This window comes from Dasypus novemcinctus, chromosome 12, assembly GCF_030445035.2.
Source record: "Dasypus novemcinctus isolate mDasNov1 chromosome 12, mDasNov1.1.hap2, whole genome shotgun sequence".
NCBI lineage: Eukaryota > Metazoa > Chordata > Mammalia > Cingulata > Dasypodidae > Dasypus > Dasypus novemcinctus.
This window is the reverse complement of record NC_080684.1, coordinates 96,874,639-96,895,363: the sequence shown is the minus strand read 5'-3', so window position 1 is coordinate 96,895,363 and position 20,725 is coordinate 96,874,639. Positions and strand designations below refer to the sequence as shown.

At 58.4% G+C, this 20,725-nt stretch overlaps 2 protein-coding genes across 6 annotated transcripts; one reads left to right on the top strand and one right to left on the bottom strand.

Annotated features, from left to right (window-relative positions):
- Positions 1-2,976: 2,976 nt before the first annotated feature.
- Positions 2,977-20,156, top strand: TST (thiosulfate sulfurtransferase). 5 transcript variants are annotated; one of them, XM_004456378.5, is made up of 3 exons: positions 2,977-3,086; positions 13,954-14,585; positions 19,687-20,156. In XM_004456378.5, the coding sequence occupies exons 2-3, from the start codon at positions 13,991-13,993 to the stop codon at positions 19,983-19,985; spliced, it is 894 nt and encodes a 297-aa protein (XP_004456435.1). In that variant the 5' UTR covers positions 2,977-3,086; positions 13,954-13,990; the 3' UTR covers positions 19,986-20,156. The 5 variants fall into 5 exon arrangements, with proteins under 5 accessions (XP_004456435.1, XP_004456433.1, XP_004456432.1 ...); XM_004456376.5 differs by lacking the exon at positions 2,977-3,086 and adding an exon at positions 12,945-13,175; XM_004456375.4 differs by lacking the exon at positions 2,977-3,086 and adding an exon at positions 13,095-13,345.
- MPST (mercaptopyruvate sulfurtransferase) lies at positions 6,245-12,958 on the bottom strand. Its single transcript, XM_004456382.5, has 3 exons — positions 12,879-12,958; positions 9,380-10,005; positions 6,245-6,787 (listed from the first exon to the last, which is right to left on the bottom strand). Exons 2-3 carry the CDS (start codon positions 9,972-9,974, stop codon positions 6,489-6,491), a joined length of 894 nt encoding a protein of 297 aa, XP_004456439.1. The 5' UTR covers positions 9,975-10,005; positions 12,879-12,958; the 3' UTR covers positions 6,245-6,488.
- Positions 20,157-20,725: the final 569 nt, after the last annotated feature.

The window sequence follows — 20,725 nt, the reverse complement described above, 5'->3', positions numbered from 1 at the left end:
TCCCCGGGAACTGGGCTGGGGGGAGGACTCCCCACGGAGCCTTTGGTACCTTGTGAATTCTTCAGAGTACATGTATTGTTTCCTCAAATAACAATATATTTTTAAAGTTAACTTCACCCTTTAATGGCAGGAATATAATTATCGATTAAGAGGCCACAGGAGAGAGGGCAGGGACAGTTTGTAAAGAGTACAAAAAGGGGGTGGAATAGTCACATGGCGATCACTGTAAAAATACAGTATGTTAGATACGTGTTTGCACCGTCAACTTCCAGCTCTGAAATCATATTTACACTTTTGTTACAATCCTGGCTAGAGAACAATTTTTCTTTAAACACTCTGGCCTGATGGCAAGTGAAAATTATGGGTGAATTCATAGTCCCATGAGGTTCTTAGGCTAAATATTCCAAAAGGAGGGGTCCAACTTCTATTTCATCCACAGATTTCAGTTTTTAAAAAGTATCGAATTTTTCTTTTACAAAAGGAAAACCTCAAAGACAAAGAGAAAAGGAGAAAACAAAATGCATCACCATACCGTATTCTTATTTTACAAACTCTAAGGGCTGCAGCCTCCTGCTCTGAGGTCAACACTGGTGGCTGAAGACAAAAATCTCACTAACGAGTTTTAAAAACAAACAAAAAACCCCAAAGTGACCTGATGGCGGTGCAATGGCCCTGGGAGCCTGGCTGGCGCATGCCCTGCCTCCCCCGCCCTTGCTTCTGGCCCCAAACCGGAAGGTGCTTTTTGAGGGGGTGGGGAGTGAGGGGGCCCTTTGGCTGGGTGACCAGGTTTCCTTGTTTTTAAGGAGGGACAGGAGCCCTCCGCGAGTCAGACGAGGAGGCAGGGGACTGAGGCGAGGGAGATGGGCTGGCAGGCAGACCTGGGGCAGCGAGGGCCTCCCGCCCTTCGCCCAGGCCACGTGCGCTGGGCCGGCCTCCTGGGAGCTCTGAGGGCCAGAGCCCCGTGCCATCCCCACCCCAGCAGCAGGCGGCCGGCTCCCTCTCCTGGCAAAGGCCCAGCAGCCCCCACACTGCCCTGGCTGTAGTCTTGCCCCCTTTCCTCAGGCCCCCTTTCCAGAAGTGTCCACAAATCCAACACCATGACACACCTCTGGACCCACGTACCTGTTGGCTCAGAGAAGGGAAACCAAACACATCAGTGTCACGTGCCCACAGGTCTGTCTGACAGGCAGGGGAAGGGGACAGGGTGGAAATGCTTCCTCCAAAAGCTACCTGGGGATCTATTTTTTTAAAACCGTGATTATTTATTTAATTAAAGATCTATTTATTCCTCCCCATCCCCTCATCGTTCGCACTTGCTGTGTCTGTTCGTTTTCCTTGTCTCTCTAGGAAGAATAGGGACCCGAACCTGGGACCTCTGAGGTGGGAGGAAGGCAGCTAATCGCTTGAGCCACCTCTGTTCCCTAAATAATTATTTAGATACGGTGAATCCACAGCTTCCTCTAATTGCCTATTCTAATATTTTATTTTGGGATCTTTAAAATCTTTCTTATGGTCAACTAAAAAAAAAAGGCAATGGACTAGGCTGACATGTAAATGGGTCAGTATGATGATAACTTTAGAGTCCAATGACTGCAGGCAACTACCATTTGGACTCTGCCAGCCTCCTCGGCGACCTCGGCGAGCACGTGGCTTTCCTTGCTGACACTCGGCCTCGCTCTCTCACTGCAACGTCTGCCCAACTCTGCACTTGCCAGACAGCCCCGTGCGCTCAATGGCCGGGCGGGCAGCAGCCTGCTGGCTAGAGCCCACTCCATCTCTACTCCAAGGCTCTGCCTCCAATTCTCCTTCCTGCTCTCACCCTCTGGGACTGTATTGGAAGGACCTCAGCTCTAACACTCCTTTCCGGCTCCTTCTATTCCACTTCACCTCATGTTGGCAATTGGGGCCTACCTCCAGCCCTTGGGCTGAGCCCAGGGCCAGCTCCTCAGCTGACTGCTGGCCAAGCACCTGCCAGGCCTCCTTGGGGGTCCTTTGGGGCTGTCCCTGCCCAGTCACACACTGCAGCTTCTCATCCATACTTCCTCTCTCCCACTGCCTGCCGCTGCCTGCACTGAGTCAAGATGACACAGCTGAATATACCGGGCCCACAAAGGATAACCAGAAATTTCTCAGAGCCAGGGGGAGTGAGCAGCAAGCGGGTAGCGTGTGGGTGGGCATGCCGGCGGGCACAGGCCACCTTGGGGGCCTCTTGGCTCTGCTCTCAGAAGTGCCAAGAGCAGCTCTTGAAGGCCTGGCGCTCTTGGCCCTCAAATATGAACAAGAGTAAGAATACAAACATGTACTCAGTGCACACTGTGCCAGAATTTCTTCTCACAGCTTTGCACCAATCAACTCCTTTCATTCCCATAGCAGCCCTGAGGTGGATACCAGGATTGCCCCCATAGCACAGATGGGGAAGTTGAGGCCTGGCCCCTGCTCACAGAGCCAGGGACTAGAAAGTCAGGACAGAGGCTGCACTTTGAACCCCAATCCCATGCTGCTTTACATGGAGCCAAGGGGCACGGTCTGGGGAATGCGTCGAAGGTGACTCTCAGACTCAGCTCAGAGTCAGCCCCTCCTCCGTCCTCTGTGCCCCCACCGCCCGTGTTTCCATCTGTGCTGGAATGGCCTGTCCCGCTAGGCTGATTCCTACTTTCAGGGTCCTCTTTATGCCCCCCTCCCCTAGATCTGGGCGCAGAGCCTGCCTCCCAGCGCGTGGGCTGGAATCGAAGGCTGTGTGTGCCTTGGGCCTGGGGGAAGGGAGGGGCCCTGGACTCAGGCCTGGGCTAGAGGCAGAACTCTGGCTATGGGGCTAAGGCAGGGGGACCTAGGAGAGCTCACAGCCAGGTCTGGGCGTGGTGCCGTGCTCCCCGAGACGGGAGCCCGGTTGGAGGAGCAGGTGCAAGGGCCCAGCAGGCAGTGGACCGTGGGGTTCAGGAGGGGCAGTCGAGAGTCCCTGGCCTCGGCACAGGGATTTAAGCCACTGGAATAGAAGGCGTCAGCAGGAGAGCGCGTAGACCCAGGAGGAGGCTGCAGAGGGGACTTCAGAGATCGCAGACAGGAAACAGGAAGGACAGTCAGCAAAGGTAACGTGGGGCAGCCAGGACCTGCGAGCTGAGAAGCCACGGGGGTTGGTGGCTTTGTTTCGTGACCGTGCAATAACGTCATGAAACAAAGCCGCCGAGGGTTCAGGTATGCTCGGTGTAACCTGCTCATAGGTTAGTATGTTAAAAGTTCTGGTGTTTACAATGATACAGCTTCAGGTACCTGGAAATTCCAGTTCCCCCCAATGACTCCTTCACCAGGAGCACAGGATAATCAGGCTTCCTTGTGATATGTAGCTGGGGTTGGTCCAGTAGGAGGCACGCCTTACATGCTTTGAGCTTTCCTTACCTAACGCCACACCCACCCTGCGCATGGCAGGGCAGGCTGCTCCCCATTTTTCAGATGAGAAAAGAAGCCCCAACAGGAAGGGTCTGGAAGGCAGACCTTCTGGGGCCTGGCCCAGGGTTGACTTCACAGCACCAGGACGGGACGACCTCATTCAGTCCATCACTGGGCCCAGCATGTGGGGCGGGGCTTCGGATCCAGGGCTCCAAGCAGTGGAAATACTTTGGTGCAGCTGTTGAGAGGTTGGGAAATGCACTTTCACTGTTCCTGACATAGAGGAGGTACTCAGCAAATATTTGCCGAATGGATGAAAATTTCATCAGCCTCCAGCGGTGTCGCAAGCTCCTGCCTAGAACACAGAGTGGGTGGGGTGGTGGCTGGGAACCCCTGGGTTGCTGGTTAACAAGCTGAACCTGCAGTGAGTGGTTAATAATTCTGGGAGCTCAGGCTTGCAGGAGGCAGGAATGAGCTGGGGTGGCCCTGGGTTATCCCTGGCAAACTCCTGAAAAGCTAAACCACAGCTCTGAGAATTGTAGAAAGGCAAAGAAGGCTAGATCTTCTTTATCCTGCCTCTGTCCAGACACCTTCCCAGGAGGAAAAAGCCTCAGGGCGGGATCAGCGTGGCCTTCCTTGCTAGGAGTGGGGCTGGGATGGGGCAAGAGAAACCCCTTGACTGCAGCTTAAACCTGTTGCTCAAGGGGTGTCGGGGGGACTGGGGAACTCGCGACCACCTTCTGTGAGCTCGTTTCCAGACCCTGGTTTTACACTCCCTCCTCCCCTTCATCCTGAGACCTGGCAAACCACTGCAGGGGAGACCCCGCGGAGGGCTCCGGCCCCGGGAGTCCTGAGTGCAGGGAAGACCGGCTCCTCTAACTAACTGCGTGCACTTAGGCACATTGTGTAACCTCTCCCAGCTTGTTTCCTCCTGTAAAACTAGTCTGTTGTAAAGTGAATCACTTAGCAGCACTCCCTTCTCTCTGGAAATATGACACTATAAGGCTGGGTTCCCTCCCTGGCCTGAGAGCTTTGAGGGCAGGCACGCAATTCTCTTATTCTTTGCTCTCTCCCCACCAATGCCTCAAGCACAGGAGGCACTCAACATGCGGGATAGGTGAAATCTTTATTTATTAAAAATAACACCAACTCTGTAAACCTACAGCTTCTCTGTTTTTAAAAAAAGCAACAGCAACATTCCATGTTTACTAATGCCCAACACCAAGCTGAACAGTTTACGTGGATTATCTCATCTGTCTCTTGAGGAATTATCCCACTTAAAAGATGAAGAAACTGAGGGCCAGAGAGGCTCAGCAGCATGTCCCACTGTCAAGCAGCCTTGAATGGAGTAGCTAGGACAGAAAGCTAGATCACAAAGCACCCGGGGAGCTACATTCCTGGGAGAGAAAACAAGCCCCTCTGAATACTAGCACGAAGCGAAAGGGATTTTTAAACTAAATGCAGCCTCCGGGGGAAGGAGCTATGAGGGGGACACAGAGACCCCTCTCTACGTCGGGGTCCCTGTTTGCACTGTTCCTCACTGCTGTGGTCAACCATGCTATTTGCTCCTAATGCAGTGGTTCTCACCTGGGGGTCATTTTGCCTCCCTCTACCTGAACCACCCCCCCAACACATGACCATGTCTGGAGACATTTTTGGTTGTCACAGACTGGGTAATGCGACCGGCATCTTGTAGGTAGGGAGCAGGGATGCTGCTGGCCATCCTACAAAGGCACAGGGCAGCCCCTGTAAAAAAAGAATTATCCAGACCCAAACGTCAATAGTGCCAAGGTAAAGCAACCCTGGGCTAGAAAAATGGGGTCTGGCGATGGGCTCCTGGCTGGGTCCTCTGAATTCCCTCCTTCTGAGATAACATATTATTCCCCTGTTATAGACGAGGAGACCGAAGCTCAGAGAGGGTGGGCTTACTCCAGAGCTCCCACCCATAAAGCCAAAATTCTGTGCTGTTGACACCTCTGTCCCTGTGGACTTGGAAAATGACTCAGCATTAGAGGAAAGTGCTAGGGTTGGTGGAGTCAGTGAGAATAGTCAATTCAGTCACTTCAGAGTCAGGAAAGTGGGGACTGGTCCCAGGTCTGTCATAAATTCACTGTGTGCCCTTGGGGAAGTCACGCCCCCTCTCTGGTTTTGTTTCCAGAGGGTCCAGGCAAGGTCACTTCTGGGGCTCTCCCCAGCACTGACTGTACTGCCACTGCTATCGAGACAGTGTCTTGAGAGTCAGAGAGATGGGGAGGGGTGGCCCGAGTCCTGGGCGGGGATCGGGGGCCCTTTCAGACACCTACGTCCACTTCTGCATGCTGGGTAAATACAGAGGAAGGAGGAGGCCCCACCCTGGGATAGTCTGGGGGAAGAGGCTCTCCTTGGACAGAGCCCCATGGGTTCTTACCAGCCATTCCAGAGACCTGCCTCCAGGTGGGAGCTCCCTGCTAACTCCGAGAGCTTAGACCTGCATCCTCCTCTCCTCCGGCTGAACCCAACCCTTCTCCAGAGCATCCGGGCTGGCCCAGGACAGGCCTCCTCCCGTGGTGCAGCCTCCTACTGCACTCTGGACCCCCCTCTTGGAACGAGGAGGTACTGCATATATGTATAGAGAGGGGAGTGGGGGGCACGTCACAGCAAGATTCACCCCGAACGACCCAGAGGCTAGAAAGGAGACCCCCCAGATTACGCGGTAGGGGGTGGTGTGCTGGGTTAATCGGTTACCCCAAAAGGACTCTGGGGTGCAGCCCTGCTCGGAAGGCAGGGAAAGGGTCCCCAGGACCCGCAGGCTCTGCAGAGCGCTTTTTGCTGGGGCCCCCGAGCCCCGAGAGGAACCGAGACCACTCCACAGGGACAAGGATTTAGCACTTGGCTGGTTTATTTCCTCAACAGTACAACAGAAGGGGGCCGTACCCCAGCACAGCCCCACGTGGGGTCTCCCTCCTCCTGGGCCCGTCACCTTCTCCTCCCACGAAGCCGGGGAGCCGGCGGGTCGGCGGGATTCCTGGCCTCTGGAATGTCGCCCCAGGAGCCCCCTGAGTCGGGTGAAGGTACTCCGTCCTGGTCAACGCGGAGCCAGATCCACCAGGCGTGGCCCTGTGGCCTCACAGGGTCTTTCCGCGGCCCTCAGAGATGACTTCCTCAGGCTTGGCACGCATGTACCACTCCACCCAGGAGCCGTCGTACACGGGCACGTCAGGCTTGCCGCAGAGGTAGGCCCCCAGGGCCACGTGGCAGGCCGTGACGCCAGAGCCACACGTGGCCACCAGCGGCTGGGCCAGGTCCACCTTCTTCTCCTGGAACAGGCGGCGGATCTCCTCGGGGCTCTTCTCCAGGCCCTCGGGGGTCAGGAATTCTGTGAAGGGGATGTTCACGGTGCCCGGGATGTGGCCGGGTTCAATGCCTGCGGGAGGGAGTGATGGGAAGGGTGGGACAAGCCGCACCCGCGAGCGTGGAGCCTGCGGGAGCCACAGCCTCCCAAGCCGGGCGCCGGCTGAGCCCCCTGTGTCCTCTCACTTAATCCTCACAGCCCAGGGCTCGGGCACGCCCATTTTACAGGTGTGATGCCCAAGTCGTGTGCTGCCCACGGCCAGGTACCTGGCAAACTGGCAGGGACCTGAACCTGAGGCTCAGACTCCACCAGGGCCACTTAGCCCTGAGGTTTCCTGACCACCCACTCTGCACCCTGTGGGGCAATAAAGCAACAAGCCTGCTAGGACATGTAGATATTTCCGATCGGGCTGGGCAGACAGGCAGTCAAAAAGCCCTACAGGAGTGGAGCTCATGTGGCTCAAGCCACATGGAGGAGGTCCCGGGTTCTGTCTCCAGCCCTCAGTGCCTCCTGAAAATAAAAAAATAAACAAGCAAAAAAACCAACTCAGGCAAGCCAGTGTGGCTCAGTGGTCAAGCACCAGCTTACCACATACAAGGTCCCTGGTACCTCAAAAAAGAAAAAGAAACAAAGCAGCCCTACAGGGCATGGGGGCCTTCCTAAAAAGTATGGTATAACAGTTACGGCTAACAATGCCAAGTGCTTACTAGCCCCTCTGTTCTAAGCCCCTCTGCTGTATTTTCTCCTTCAATCTCCCCAAAACTCTATTGGAAAATGTTATCCTCGACTTCATACAGATGTGGGCACGTGGGCACGGGGGCACAGAGCATAACCCGCCCAAGCTAGTAAGGAGCTGCCAGGATTCAAACCCCGGCCAGCTGATCCAGACTGGCTGCACTTTCTCTAGTCTAGGGGACAGGGAGGGCTCAGGGAAGCTTCTCCAAGAAAGCCCTGAAGGGTGAGCAGGATTCAGCCGGGTAAAGGGGTCGGGGCAGTAGGGGGCAGAGAGACGCCGAAGGAGCAGAAAATCACACGGTGCTTGCAGGGATGAAAGGCACCGTGGAAGGGTGGAGCCATGGACCCCAGAAAAACATGTTCTTAAACTTAATCCGTTCCCGGACCTTTGCAGAGGTGGCTTCAGTTCGGTGCGGCCCATCTGATCAGAACAGGCCTTGTCTTATCACGGAGGGCCTCGTGGGGAACGTCGCAGGGAGAGAAAAGGCCAGAGGAGCAGCCAGAAGCTCGACTTCAGGGGAGCCCAGAAGAGAAAGGAAAAGCCAGGAGGGACTGCCATGTGCACTGCCATGTGACAGAGGAGCCCGGGGCCCAGGACCGTCAGCAGCCAGCCCAGGACTTCCGGGAGAAATCGCCACCTTGATGACGCTGTGATTTTGGACGACTTCTAGCCGTGCATCAATAAATTGCCACATTTCATCCAAGAACACCTAAGCAGGCCTGATTAAGACCTGGCAGCACTGGGAAATCAGACTTCCATGTATAAAAGATCATTTGGGCTGTAGTGTGAAGGGACTTAAGCAATTATTATCATCTCCCCCACATTTTGGGCAAACCCCAGGAACTCCCAACATACACACACAAACACACATTGTTTCCTGTTCACCATCCTCTACCAGGCAGGTGTAACCAATGTTTCCTTTTCCATACAGAAGAACAAGATAAGCAAGAAAAGAAACCCTAACAGCTAATGGTTTAAATCCAGGCCACTCCGACTCCAGGGCCTGGCTCTTCAGGCTGGCAGCTGCTGACCCATCTCAGTATCTATTCTTAGCCTTGGGAGGAGGTTGGAATTCCCATTTAACACATACCAAATGCAGACATCATGTAGCGACGGGCCCTGAGCAAGGAAGAACAAGCTCCGGACCCAGGCGAGCAGCTTTGCGAGCAGAGCTGTCCCTTCACCTTGAAAGCCCACCAAGCAAACCTGCTTCCTTCCCTGCTGGGCAGATGTCAGCCAAATCTCAGTGCACTTGGCCTGGCTTTGGGCTGTCTAGTGGGAATAAATGAAGCTGACCACTGGCCGGGCTGCTTCCTGAGACCTCAGGCAAGGCAGGCTGTCTAAGGCTCCCTTCCCTCCACTGTACAATGGGCACCCTGGCAGCATCCACCTTTGGGAATTGTTGAAAAGCTCATGCAGAGGCGGCCCTGGCTGGGCAGAGACCCCTGCCCCACCACACTGGGCTTTCTCCTGGGCATCCTGGCCTGGGGGTGTCCAGCATAGCAGAAGTCTCGGTCCCAACCTGGAACAGCACCGCCCCCCTATCCTGCTTCTGCGCCCACCTGGGACCCCAGCTCCCCATTCAGCATCCCCCCTCTATGCTCCCTTAGCCAACCCTTGGCCCATCTGAGGACCTTTCCCTTCACTCGCCCTGGACGCCTCCTCAGGGGCGGGTGTAAGGTCCCCACCAGCGCCCATCTCTGGCACACCCACAGTGCTGGGGTGGCAGCTGTTTGGGTAGATAACAGCTTCTCACACTTCGACTGGGCTCCCCAGGGTCACCAGCAGGTGTCCCCAAGCATGGCAGGGGTCGGCACAAGTATTACTGTCCCACTTTTGCAAATAAAGCAAGTGAGGCTTAGAGAATGAGGCCCCTGGAAAGCAGAGCTGTGGCCCCTTACTCGCTCTTCCCCACTTCTTGCTCTTACCATCTCGGGGCTCGGGCTCGGTACCCCGGAAGCGGCCGGCGGCACGGGCGTCCACCACCTGGAAGCGCCGAGATTCCACGTTCTCCTTGATGTCCTCGTATGTCTTGAGGAAGGCAGGGTTGAGCACGGCGTGGAACTCGGCTGGCGCCGGGCGGCTTTTGCCCGAGCTGAGCGGGAGGCCCTGGCGCTGCCAGTGGCGGAGGCCACCGTCGAGCAGTGACACGGAGCTGTGGCCAAAGGCGCGGAACATCCACCAGACGCGCGGCGCCGAGTAGAGGCCCTGGTCACTGGCGTCGTAGACCACGACATGGGTGGCTGCGCTGACGCCCAGGCGGCCCGCGTACTCGGCGAAGTGCGCAGCGCTGGGCAGCATGTGGTCGTAGGGCGACGAGCGGTCGCTGCACTGGTCAATGTCGAAGAAGGCGGCGCCGGGGATGTGGCGCTCCTCGAACTCGCGCCTTGCGTCGCGGCCCAGCTTGGGCAGGTACCAGGAGGCGTCGAGCAGCTGCAGGGGCTGCTCGGGGCGTGGGGCCCGCAGCGCCTCGGCCACCCACTGCGCCGACACCAGTGCGCGGAAGAGCTGCTTCGAGGCCATGGTGGCGGCGGCGCTCGGGCAGGCGGCGGGCCTGGGCGACAGGGAGGCGGTCAGGAGGGCCCGAAAGGAGGGGCCGGCCTTGGGATGGAAACGCCCGCGTTGTGGGGTGGGACCAGAGCGGGCACTGGGAAAGGGGCAGGGGTGAGGGGAGGTGGAGCCGGGGAGGGCAGAGTCCAGGGAAGGCAGAAAACCAGCTGTGGTGAATCCCGGCGTGGACTTTGGTAGCCCGGGGAACGCTCTCTGCCAGATCTTGGATGCAAACCCAGAGCCAAGGGGCTGAGTGACCATGAGCCGAGTGAGGGCCAGGGGGCTCACCCCCAACTGCTGAGGGGCTGTTAGGTAGAGGGTCTGCGCAGGGCAAGGGCCTGAGGCTACTTTGCGGCAAGCTGGGCCAAGTCAGCCCCTTCCCAGATGTAGCTTAGCCTCATCTGCAACCAAGCCAAAGCCCCTGCTGGAACCTGGGCACCGTTCATCGAGCACACACACACGCACGCTGATAGAAGAGCAGCTGGAGCTGAGGATATGCCACTTTAATCCTCACCCCCCGTGAGAAGGAAGCCCAAGTAGGCTCTCAGTTGTTGAGCAGCCCCAAGGGGTCTGGTCCTGTTCTCCCCATTTCAGGAAGGACACTGGGGCTCACCAGTGAGAAGTTCACTACCTTGGGGCCAGGCAGCCCTATGCCAGAATCCAGACTTTTCACCCACATGTGCCTTGTGGCTCTGAGAGCCAGCAAGGCCAGGGTGGCCCCTCCAGCCGGGAGCAGCAGTGACCCACTTGCCCTCAGGCCAGCGGCAGAGGGTGCACCAGCTTCCCTGCCCACCCCAACATTTCAGCCCACCGCCTTCCAGGGCCCAGATTCTCCCAACATGGTGAGTGCTGTACCGGGCCTCCCCTAACCCATAGGGTGCCTTTGTGCAGACTAGAAAGCAGCACCCCTTCTGCCAGACAAACGCAGAGCCAGGGCCCAGGGCGGGTGATGGAGTGTGGTGTGTGGGCTGCAGATCAGCCCGCACCTGCCCTGTCCGTGGTGTAACCCCATGCACGGTGGCACAACCATCAGCTCCAAACCCAGCAGCCCGCTGTGAGGTGGAGGGGTAGGGAGAGCACCTGCGGCCAGGCCACGCGCTCAGCGCCGCAGCCTTTCGTAGTGGGTGTAAGGGCACCTGTCTTAAGAATGAGGCGATGCCTCTTAGAGGAGTACGTGCCTTGGCCTTGACCCCAGAGCTGGGCCAGGGCCTGGGGAGTCCTGGATGTGTCCTGGATGTGTACCTGTGCCTGCCTCCTCCCAGTCTCCTCATCCACTGGCTTTGAGGAACCCCCTTGGTCCCCAGAGCCAGTGTCCCTGTGCTGGGCACTGAGGAACCCGGGATGTGGCCAGGCCCTGCCCTTAGGGGGCCCTTGGCCTAGGGGTAAAGTCTTGGGCTCAAAACATGAGTCCAGAGTTCAGTGGGAGCACAGAAAGGAGGGAGCAGAAGGGGCGGGAAGGCTTCCTGGAGGAGGGGGAAGTTCAAACTGACGTGACCTTTCCAAGGGCCCGGAAACCTCACCTTGACCTTCAGGATAAGGAGGTTGCCAAGGGGCCTAGCGCTGAAACGACAGTCCATAAAGAATCCGTCTGAGAACCACAGGCACCCCTGCCTTCCCATCCCCCTCCATTCTTGGGACACTCGTTCATTCCCAGGATCCTTTGGTCTGATCTGGGAGTCAGAGAGCCCAAGTCCAGGCCAACCCCTACTGCTCAACTCATTGGGTGGTGGTGGGTATGACAGGCACCTGGCAGGCTGTGTCTTATCATAGAGATTAGATTATGGAGGTTGGAGGTAGAAAGGCCACCAGACTGCCCTGCGTATGGCACATTTTAATAAACATTAAGAACGGTTTAATAAAAGCCCATACTTTCTTCAAATTTACCCTCCTAGGTGGCCCATGAACTGACGCCAAGCCAGTCTGGAATCTTAGGGTTCAGGACTGGCTGGGACCTGAGACAGCTGAGGTCATTGGGCTTGACTGGTGGTTCTCACCAAGGACTGTGAGTGACACTGCAGGGGCTGGGGGCGCCGTGACCAGGCACAAGGGCCAGGACCACTGTGGGGGGGGGCTCTCTGGGAGCAAAGACCCCCAGGTCATGGAGGACAGCCCCAGGCCCACCTCAGGGTGGTTCACAACTGCTCCAAGATAAGTGTGACCTCTCTGCCCCCTTCCAGGGCTGGTACCTCTCAAGCATAAGGCTCAGAGACTCACTGGGTAAATGTTTACCAAAGGATGAGGTTGTGCCACTTCATTGTGAGAATATAATTATTTCAGAATAAACATTTTTTTAAAAGGGGAGGGGGTGGTGGAAAAGCAATCCCTGCACATGGCACAGGGCAGGGCAAACTGTTCGATTTTCCAGGGATTTTGCCAGCCGGTTGTTAAACACAGCCCCGGTTAAAAATGAAATGACAGAAACTTACAATGAAATAAGTCACATTAAAAACAAAGGCAGTAAAAATGTTTTGAGGTTTCAGACCAGCCTGGGGCTGTGGGGGTTGAGAAAGCTCAGCCACGGCAGCAGGGGCACCGGGGCTTCCACGAGGGCGCCCGCAGGCCCCTGCCGGCCACTTGGCCTAGCCCGCAGGGTGGTGGCGGGAGCTAAGGAGCGCTCCGCAAAGTGGCGGCACCAAGCAGGCCTTGCCAAATGCCAGTCTCCTCCACTCCGGCAAGTTCCTAGGCCGTTCTCCGCCGGGGCCGTCGGGCCTCCACTCCCCTCCGCCCGCTCGCCCGACCCCACCCTGCAGGCCCGGCCCAGTCCCTCCCGGACCGCAGCTGCTTCCTCGGCTCGGGCCCCCACGGGGATCCCAGCGCCGCGCACCTCTAAGAAAGCCCACCCACGAAAGACAAGCCAGCGCGCCCCGCAACAGTTACCCGGGTCTCGGGCTCCGGGCTTCCGGGCTGGGCGCAGCCCCGGCGGCACGCGCCCCCGCCCCGCGCCCGCGCCGCCCCTCCCACCGCCACCAATGTGCAGCCAGCCAGAGGGAGGAGACTCGGGCACAGCCCCCCGCCCTGGCCACTCGCAGGCGCCGCTGCCCGCGCCTTCCACTGGCCGCGCCTGGGGGACGCCTGCGCCGCCCAGCCCGGGCCCGCGCTACTCCGGCGCCGCCAGGCCACCCCGGCAGCGCCCCGGGAGTCTGGAGGGCGCTGCGCGCGGAGGAGCAGCCGCGGGTAGGCGCGGCGGGGCGACAGGCGACGCGGAGTGGTGGCGGGCGGCCCGTTGGCCCCCTCGCGCGGCGGCGCAATGGTGTCGGCCGGCTGGGGAGCTCCGGGCTTCCGAGTTTGAACCGGCCACCTTACCCAGCGGGCCGGCGAGAGCGCCTGGGCGGCGGCGAGGGCGCGTGAGTGCAGCCGGGTGGGGGCGGCCGCCAGCCGGGCCACCTGCGTCCCAGAGGAAGGTACCCGCGGCGAGAGCCGGGCCGGGTGCCGCGGTGCCCGCGGCACCTCTGACCCAACTGGGGCAGAGGCCACGGGGCAGGGCAGGACCCAAGCATTCTGCTGGCGCCGGAGCCCGAGCTGCTGGGAGAGGCCGCAGTCCAGGGCGGAGATGTGTGGGGCCCAGCCTTCTCTCCTGTTGCACCCACTCTCCTCTCTTTCCAGGAATGGAGGTTCCAAGCCCAATATGTCAACTCCCTCTTTCTGGACATCTTTTCCCTGCACTTTTCTGGAAGGATCCTGAGGGTCAGCATTGCAGGGGGGGAAGGGGGCAACTGGAGCCCTCAGAAGCTGTTGCCCCACCCCCTTCTGCAGGTCCCCAGGCCTGGTGGGAGGGGAGGAGCAGGCTTTCCTTAGGGAACCTGCAAACCTATCCCATTGCAACAGGCTCCCTGGGTTGCCATAAACAGGACACCCCAGGGGAGTGGGGTGGGAGAATCAGCGCCCCAGCTCCTCCCCCCAGGCCCCACCCCACTGCACACAAACCCTCCTCATGCCCTTCTCTCTTTCCCAGTTCCCACTCGCACCAGGTGACACGCAGAGCAGAAACCATGGTTCAGCAGCTGCTCTACCGGGCGCTGGTCTCCACCAAGTGGCTGGCGGAGTCGGTCCGGGCCGGCAAGCTGGGGCCCAACCTGCGCGTGCTTGACACATCCTGGTACTCTCCAGGCACCCGCGACGCCCGCCGGGAGTACTTAGAGCGCCACGTGCCTGGCGCCTCCTTCTTCGATATCGAGGAGTGCCGGGACACGGCGTCGCCCTACGAGATGATGCTGCCCAGCGAGGAGGGCTTCGCCGACTACGTGGGCCGCCTGGGCATCAGCAACAGCACGCACGTGGTGGTCTACGACGGCGACAGCCTGGGCAGCTTCTACGCACCCCGGGCCTGGTGGATGTTCCGCGTCTTCGGCCACCGTACCGTGTCAGTGCTCAACGGAGGCTTCCGGAACTGGTTGAAGGAGGGCCACCCCGTGACGGCCGAGCCCTCGCGCCCAGAGCCGGCCGTCTTCAAAGCCACCCTGGACCGCTCCTTGCTCAAGACCTACGAGCAGGTGCTGGAGAACCTCAAATCCAAAAGATTCCAGCTGGTGGATTCGCGGGCCCAAGGGCGGTACCTGGGCACCGAGCCGGAGCCGGATGCAGTAGGTAGGCTGTCCTGGTGGGCGGGGGGTCCCTGGGAAGTTTGGCGGAGCGGAAGGAGCCACGAGGACGCCTGGGACTGGCTCCGGGTTTTGCCCACAACCCCTGTCCGTCCCCTGTCCCCCGTCCCCCCGTGTGGTCCTCAGTCTTCTTGTCTGTTAAATGTGAGGGTGGAGCCAAACCTAAAGGCTTTTCAGCTCTGATGCACGAGAATCTACCTAAGTGTCCTGTAGCCATGTGCTCATAAGTGACCTACCATCTGTGTGAGGTGACATCAGCAGAGGGGTCTGGTGACTTCCACCCACATGCACTCCCAGCACCAGCTTCCTCCTGCGTCCTCAGTGTACCAAAGGGCGTCACGCCTGTGTGCCAACGCATGCATTTTTGTACAGGAGCCTCCCAAGGACACACCCAACTTCTCAGGGCCCTTGCCATCTGCGGGAAACCCTTCAAGACACCAGTCAGCCTCCTTCCCCCAGCTCCCACCATGCCCCATCCAGCCCAGCTGGGTCCCCTGACTGGTGTTTACAAAAGGCACCCTGGTTTATAAATTTTCCCAGCAGCCATAGCAGGGTCTGCCTAGCTGTCACAGCAGCTGCCATTTCAGGCAAAGTACTTGGTGCTACATTCTCCTATCCAAGGAGAATACCCCCATTTTAGAGGAAAGGAGACTGAGGCCCCAGAGGTGAAGGTGCTTGCTCGGTCGTGGCAGAGCTGGAATCTCAGCCCTGCATTGCCTAATTTCAGAGCCTGTGCTCTTCCCAACCTGCCCCCATCCGAGGATCAGGAGGGAATCCCCCCCACCAGGCATCCCCTGGGAAGTGGCTCCTGTGTCCTCTCACATGGACGAAGGGGTGGCCAGGAGGTGCCACCCTGCCGGGGCGTTGGGAGGGGGCCTCAGGAGAGGAAACGCTGAGCTCTAGAACCTCCTGATCGGAGAGAACCAGGGATCTGGACTTCCTGAGCACAGGAGTGGAGTCTTGTCGCCGTTGCTCCTACTGGGCGCCCTCCAGCCCCTGGCCGTGGGCTCTCCAGGCAGCCCGGTGGCCCCTGGGGCCAAGGCTGTGTCCTCTGTCAGAGCCACTTCTCTGTCTGTAGCAGCTAACTCTGGTGCACCGTTTTTCTTAACTTGCTGAACAATGCCTCTTCCCTTTCGTGCCTCAGGAGAAGAGAAGGCTGTGAGAGCCCTTCCGTGGGCTTGTAGAACTGGAGGGCCCGAAAGGTCACCTCGTGGGACCCAGGGGGCACTGAGGCCAATGGAGGAAGGGACAGGTCAAGGCCACGCAACTGGTTAGGGCAGTGCCAGGAGGGCACGGGGCTGGGGTCTTGGGGCCAGCTTCTTCCCGCCCTGTGCTCTCCTGGTCCCGCCTGCTCTCTGAAGGCACCTGCCAGAGGCTCTGGCCACAGGACCCCTGCAGTGCGCTCTCCTTGGGACTTAGGCTCCCCAGGTGGGTGACAGGAGCCACGCAGTGGGCTCCCTGGCGGTTTTCTCACCTGCCCTGCAGCAAACCGAGGAATTAGCGAAGGGAGAGTCCAGTCTCCTCACAGCCATCTTACAGGCGAGGAAACAAAGCCTTGAATTCTTCAGCCCCACCCCTCGCAGGCCCTCTCCCACTTCCCGCAGTTCCCCCCTGGGGCACGGGGGACTGGGGACTCTCACTTTAGCTCCCCACTCCTTTGCCATATGACCTCAGTCCAAATCCTTGGCCCCTCTGTGCTCCCTTATTGTAAAATGAGAAGAGAAATGTCAGCCCTACCCACCGCCTTCCTGGGCGTGTATCTGCTCACGTCTCAAGAGAAGGTATTTGGAGACCCGTAAAGAACTCCACAAACACCAGTGCCACCCGGAAAGACGGGGAGTAGGGGGCACGTCCCTCTCGCGTCCTCGCCGAGGCTTTGCTGGCCTCGCGTACAAGGCGTTGTGTGGGCGCAGAAGCACGCAGGGTTCCCAGGGGTCAGGGGGCGCCCGGTGGGCTCAGGGGTCGGGATGCAGCACTCAGGCGGGTCTGGGGGGGCTTGACCAGAGCGTCCTGGGAGGAGCTGGAAGCCGGGCAGGGGACGGGGGAGCAGAGCCCCAGAAACCAGGCAGCCTCCTCCTGCCCGCCCTGGGCAGGCGCCTCCCCTCTTCCCGGGCGTCGGTGTCCCAGATGCCTTCGTTGGACTTGGTGGGAGCCAGGCCTGCCTCAGGCCTGAGCCGCCTCAGTGGAGCCAGTTTCGGGAGCGCTGAGGGATGAAGAGTTTCTTGGGGAATAGTGTTCCCTGTTCCTCCCCCTGGGCGTGGGGGGTGGTGGGAGGGTAAAGGGGGCGGGCACTGACCCTGAATGAGGCTTTCATCAGCCGACCCTTTTCTATGCACATGTTCTCCTTGACCCTGCCGCAGCCCTGCCGGGGAGGAGGGGGAGAAAGGCGGGGGCTAGGGACCTGGAGAAGAGACCTCTCTGGTGAGGGGAGGGGACAGATTTGACTAGGTCGGCAGGCTTCAAAGTGGCTGTTTCCCAAGGCCAGCGCTGGGTGTGGGGTGAGCCGCGGGCAAATGCGGGAATGAGGGAAAGGGGCTCGTGGCCTGCTAGTGGCCAGGGTCGGGGGGCTGTCCGCTGGGGCTGCCTGCATGAGAGTCCTGATGGAGAGGAAAGCAAGAAAGGGCCAGGGGTTTTCCTGCCCGCGGCCTGAGGGATAGATGGACTCAGTTTGCCTTAACTGGCATCTCCCCGGCCAAAGTTGGAGCACAAAGTCCCAGATTTTCTGAGCAGCAGAGGAACACGTGGCCATCTCCTCCATGTCCCTGCCTCGGCCCCCTTTGCCAGGGAGGCCCAGGGTGCAATGACACAGGCTTTGGAGTCAGACAGACCTGACTGGAGTTACAAGTCTCTCTGTGTGTCCTGGGGCAAGTTACCTCCCCTCTCTGAGTGCCTGAAAGATAATCTCCTGCTTTGTGAGGCTTGAGGAAGGTAAAGTTCATGAAAGAAGTGGCTACCAGGGCACCTGCTGTCAGAGGTTCTGAGCCGGTGACCTGCCTGTGGGGGAGGGAAGGCCACGGATGTGTAGCTGGAGGCTGGACTCGGGAGAAGATGGCCAGCAGCGCTGCTTGCAGGGCCAGGGCCCCTTTCCTCCACTTGGCTCTTCTCCAAGGTTCTCTGGCCTGGCATCCGCCCAGCCCTCCCTGCAGACAGGAGGTCCGGGCCCTCATTTAAATTCCCCAGGCAGGCCTCGGGTCCTTGCTGGGTGCTCAGGGTCCTTGCTGGGTGCTGAGCCCGGGTGCAAGATGCAAAGGGCCCGGCGTGGGAGGCGGGGTCTTCAGAAGTTCTCCTGACCGGCTACTCGGATGGTAAATAGTAAGAAGAGGGCCCCTTTGTATAGTCAGAAGAAAACAAGGAGGCTGTTGCATTGGGGGTGGGGAGAAAAAAGAGCCCTGAAAACAAGCACTGGTGCTTTTAAGCATACTTAAATAAGGCCCCCCACTGCTGCGGGGCTGAAAACCTTTCAAAGTTGGGTTCCTTGGCAGAGAACACCCTGGAAGCCAAAGATTAATTGTTCTTTATTGGTAGGGTCAGCATGTATCTGCACTCAGAGCTTCCACACAAAAAGAGGAAACCCATAACAGAAAGGAATTGCTCTAACTTAAGTTGCGACATCTGTTTTCATCAGAGGAACCCTTGATTTGTACGAGAGGATTTCAGAATCCTCTGGGGCTTCGGGGGTGAAGGCAATGGATTTATACCTGCTGTGTGCCGGTGCCACCAGGCGATTTTTTCCTTATGAATTTGGTGGGATTATCCCCTCATTTTGCAGATAGGGAAACTGAGGCTCAGAGGGATAAGGCCTGGCTGTCTCGGCCACGCCGGCCATGTCCTCTCCCTCCCACCCTGCCCACATGGCCCGGGGTTTACAGGGTGGTAAGGGCTTTCTGGAGGAAGTGGAGCCTAAATAGACGGAGGCAACCTGTCTCAGGCCCACTCCTAGTGCCCCAAGTCCGCCAGGGTATGAGGTGCTTGGGGGAGAGAGGACGGCCCGGGCAGGCTGGGAGGCTGGACCGAGGCCGTGCCCGTTCCCTTTGCCCGCTTCCTGCCCTTTCCACAGCAGGATTTGACTGAGGGGGCCTCACTGGGTGCAGAGATAATTCCGGACAGGACCCCAGAGCCAACTTAGATTCCCACTCTGCTTCTAATATGCCACCCTGCGTGGGTGATGAAGCGGTGGGAGCGGTGCCTGGGAGGCAGGAGCTAACATCGTTGAGCATCTACACGCACCTCGGCAGTCAGCGCCTGCTGGTGTGATTTACCTTTCCCACAGGCTTTCTCCAGCAGGGTACTCTTATTTCCATTTTACCCACAGGGAAACTGACTCAGAGAGGTGACTTGACTTGCTTAAGTTTTCTCAGCTGGTAAGTGGTGGCACTGGGATTTGAACTTAGGTCTGGTGCCAGTTCACCTGCTCTTTCCTCATCCATGTGCTTAGCAGGAAAGCCAGAGGGCCTGGTGTGATCCCGGGCCTGCCTTTAACTCTGCATGGCCTTGAGCAAGTCATTTCATTTCTCCAGCCCCCAGTGTACCATCTGTAAAATGGGGCAGTGTTATATTTAATCAACTATGTGGTTGTGTTTAATGTCTGTCTTCCTTGCTAGACGGATATTCCCAAGGGCCTGGGCTGTGTCTCTCTCTTTCCCCTCTGTGTTCCCAGCAACTGGCGTGGCACAGAGCAGTCACGTTCATCTCATTTGCTCCTCTCTACGGCCCTATGATATTGGTTATGTGCCAGTGAGCCCATTTTACAGATGAGAAAGCTGTGGCTCAGGAGTGATTTGCCCAAGGTAACACGGCTAGTAAATGGTGGAGCCAAGACTCATACCCCTGTCTTCTAAAGCAGGTATGATTTTGGACATTCCTACTTCAAGACAGGATTTGGTGGGGCGCAGGTGTCTCAGATCACGTATGTTGCCTGTAGGTAGGGCTGGGAATAAATTGAGCTCCAAGAAGGACGAAGACTTGGTTTTTACTGGTGGTACTCGCTCTCCTTAGGGCCACCCTTGGTTGCAGCCACCAGACCCCACTCCAGCCCTCTCCTGCTGCACCCAACCCTGTCCTTACCTGTGTCCTCTGTCCCCACCCAGGACTTGACTCGGGCCACATCCACGGCTCTGTCAACATGCCGTTCATGAACTTCCTGACGGAGGAAGGCTTTGAGAAGACCCCCGAGGAGCTCCGCAGAATGTTCGAGGCCAAGCAGGTGGACCTCACGAAGCCCCTCATTGCCACGTGCCGGAAGGGCGTCACCGCCTGCCACGTTGCCCTGGCCGCCTACCTCTGCGGCAAGCCCGACGTGGCCGTCTATGATGGCTCCTGGTCCGAGTGGTTCCGCCGGTCCCCCCCGGAAACCCGTGTGTCCCAGAGGAAGAGCGAGAAGGCCTGAGCATGGGCCCCTCCTCCTTCACCCCTAATTCTGGCCAGTTTAGTGACCCCGACATCACCTGCAGCTAGTTCACACTTCTCTGGCAAAGGAGAGTGACACATTTTTAGAATTTCTATGTAAAGCTCTCCCTTTCCCTAACAACACTGGAATAAACTCTGCTCTTTCTGCGTAGCTGTGTTTGTCCCCCTGTCCTTGGGTTCCAGCCTTGTTCCATCCTTCCATCTCCTTCAGAACATTGGAATCCACCAAGCAAAGAAATCCTCCAAAGTCACCTTCAACTGAGGAAGCCACACTGAGGACGTGACTTTATGACTTCGGTCTGGTAAAGGGAGCAGCCGCAGTCCCACGCTAGGCGGTTTCCCCCCCAGAGTGTGCTGGGACCTCCCTGGACAGCCAGTGAGGGGTCGGGAAGCCAGAGACAGGGGACCAGGGCCCTAGCGCTTACTGTAGGCCCCGCCCCCGGGGGCAGAGGGCAATCGACCTCCTAAGGAGTGTGAAAGGGGAAACAGGCCCTAGGGCCTCCCTGAGGGCAATACTCAGAAGCAGGCAAAAAGAAGGTGACCTCCCACTTCGGGTGCCCTCTGCTGGGTGATGGGGAGCCCCCTAGAAGGGTCTTCAGGCTCTGGCAGAGGGAATCAGGAAGATACAGTGGGAGAAAGTAGCCTGGCAGATGGGTCTGACGTGACTGGATTCTGAGTTTCCCAGAAACAGGCTCTCTGAACCCTCGTTTGGGGCTTCAA

Bases quoted from the DNA above. Each gene is read 5' to 3' on its own strand.
- MPST (XM_004456382.5), bottom strand. From the start codon at position 9,974: ATGGCCTCGAAGCAGCTCTTCCGCGCACTGGTGTCGGCGCAGTGGGTG. The intron at 6,788-9,379 runs GTAAGAGCAAGA...TCCCTCCCGCAG, and splicing joins CGAGCCCGAGCCCCGAGATG to GCATTGAACCCGGCCACATC.
- TST (XM_004456378.5), top strand. From the start codon at position 13,991: ATGGTTCAGCAGCTGCTCTACCGGGCGCTGGTCTCCACCAAGTGGCTG. The intron at 14,586-19,686 runs GTAGGCTGTCCT...GTCCCCACCCAG, and splicing joins GCCGGAGCCGGATGCAGTAG to GACTTGACTCGGGCCACATC.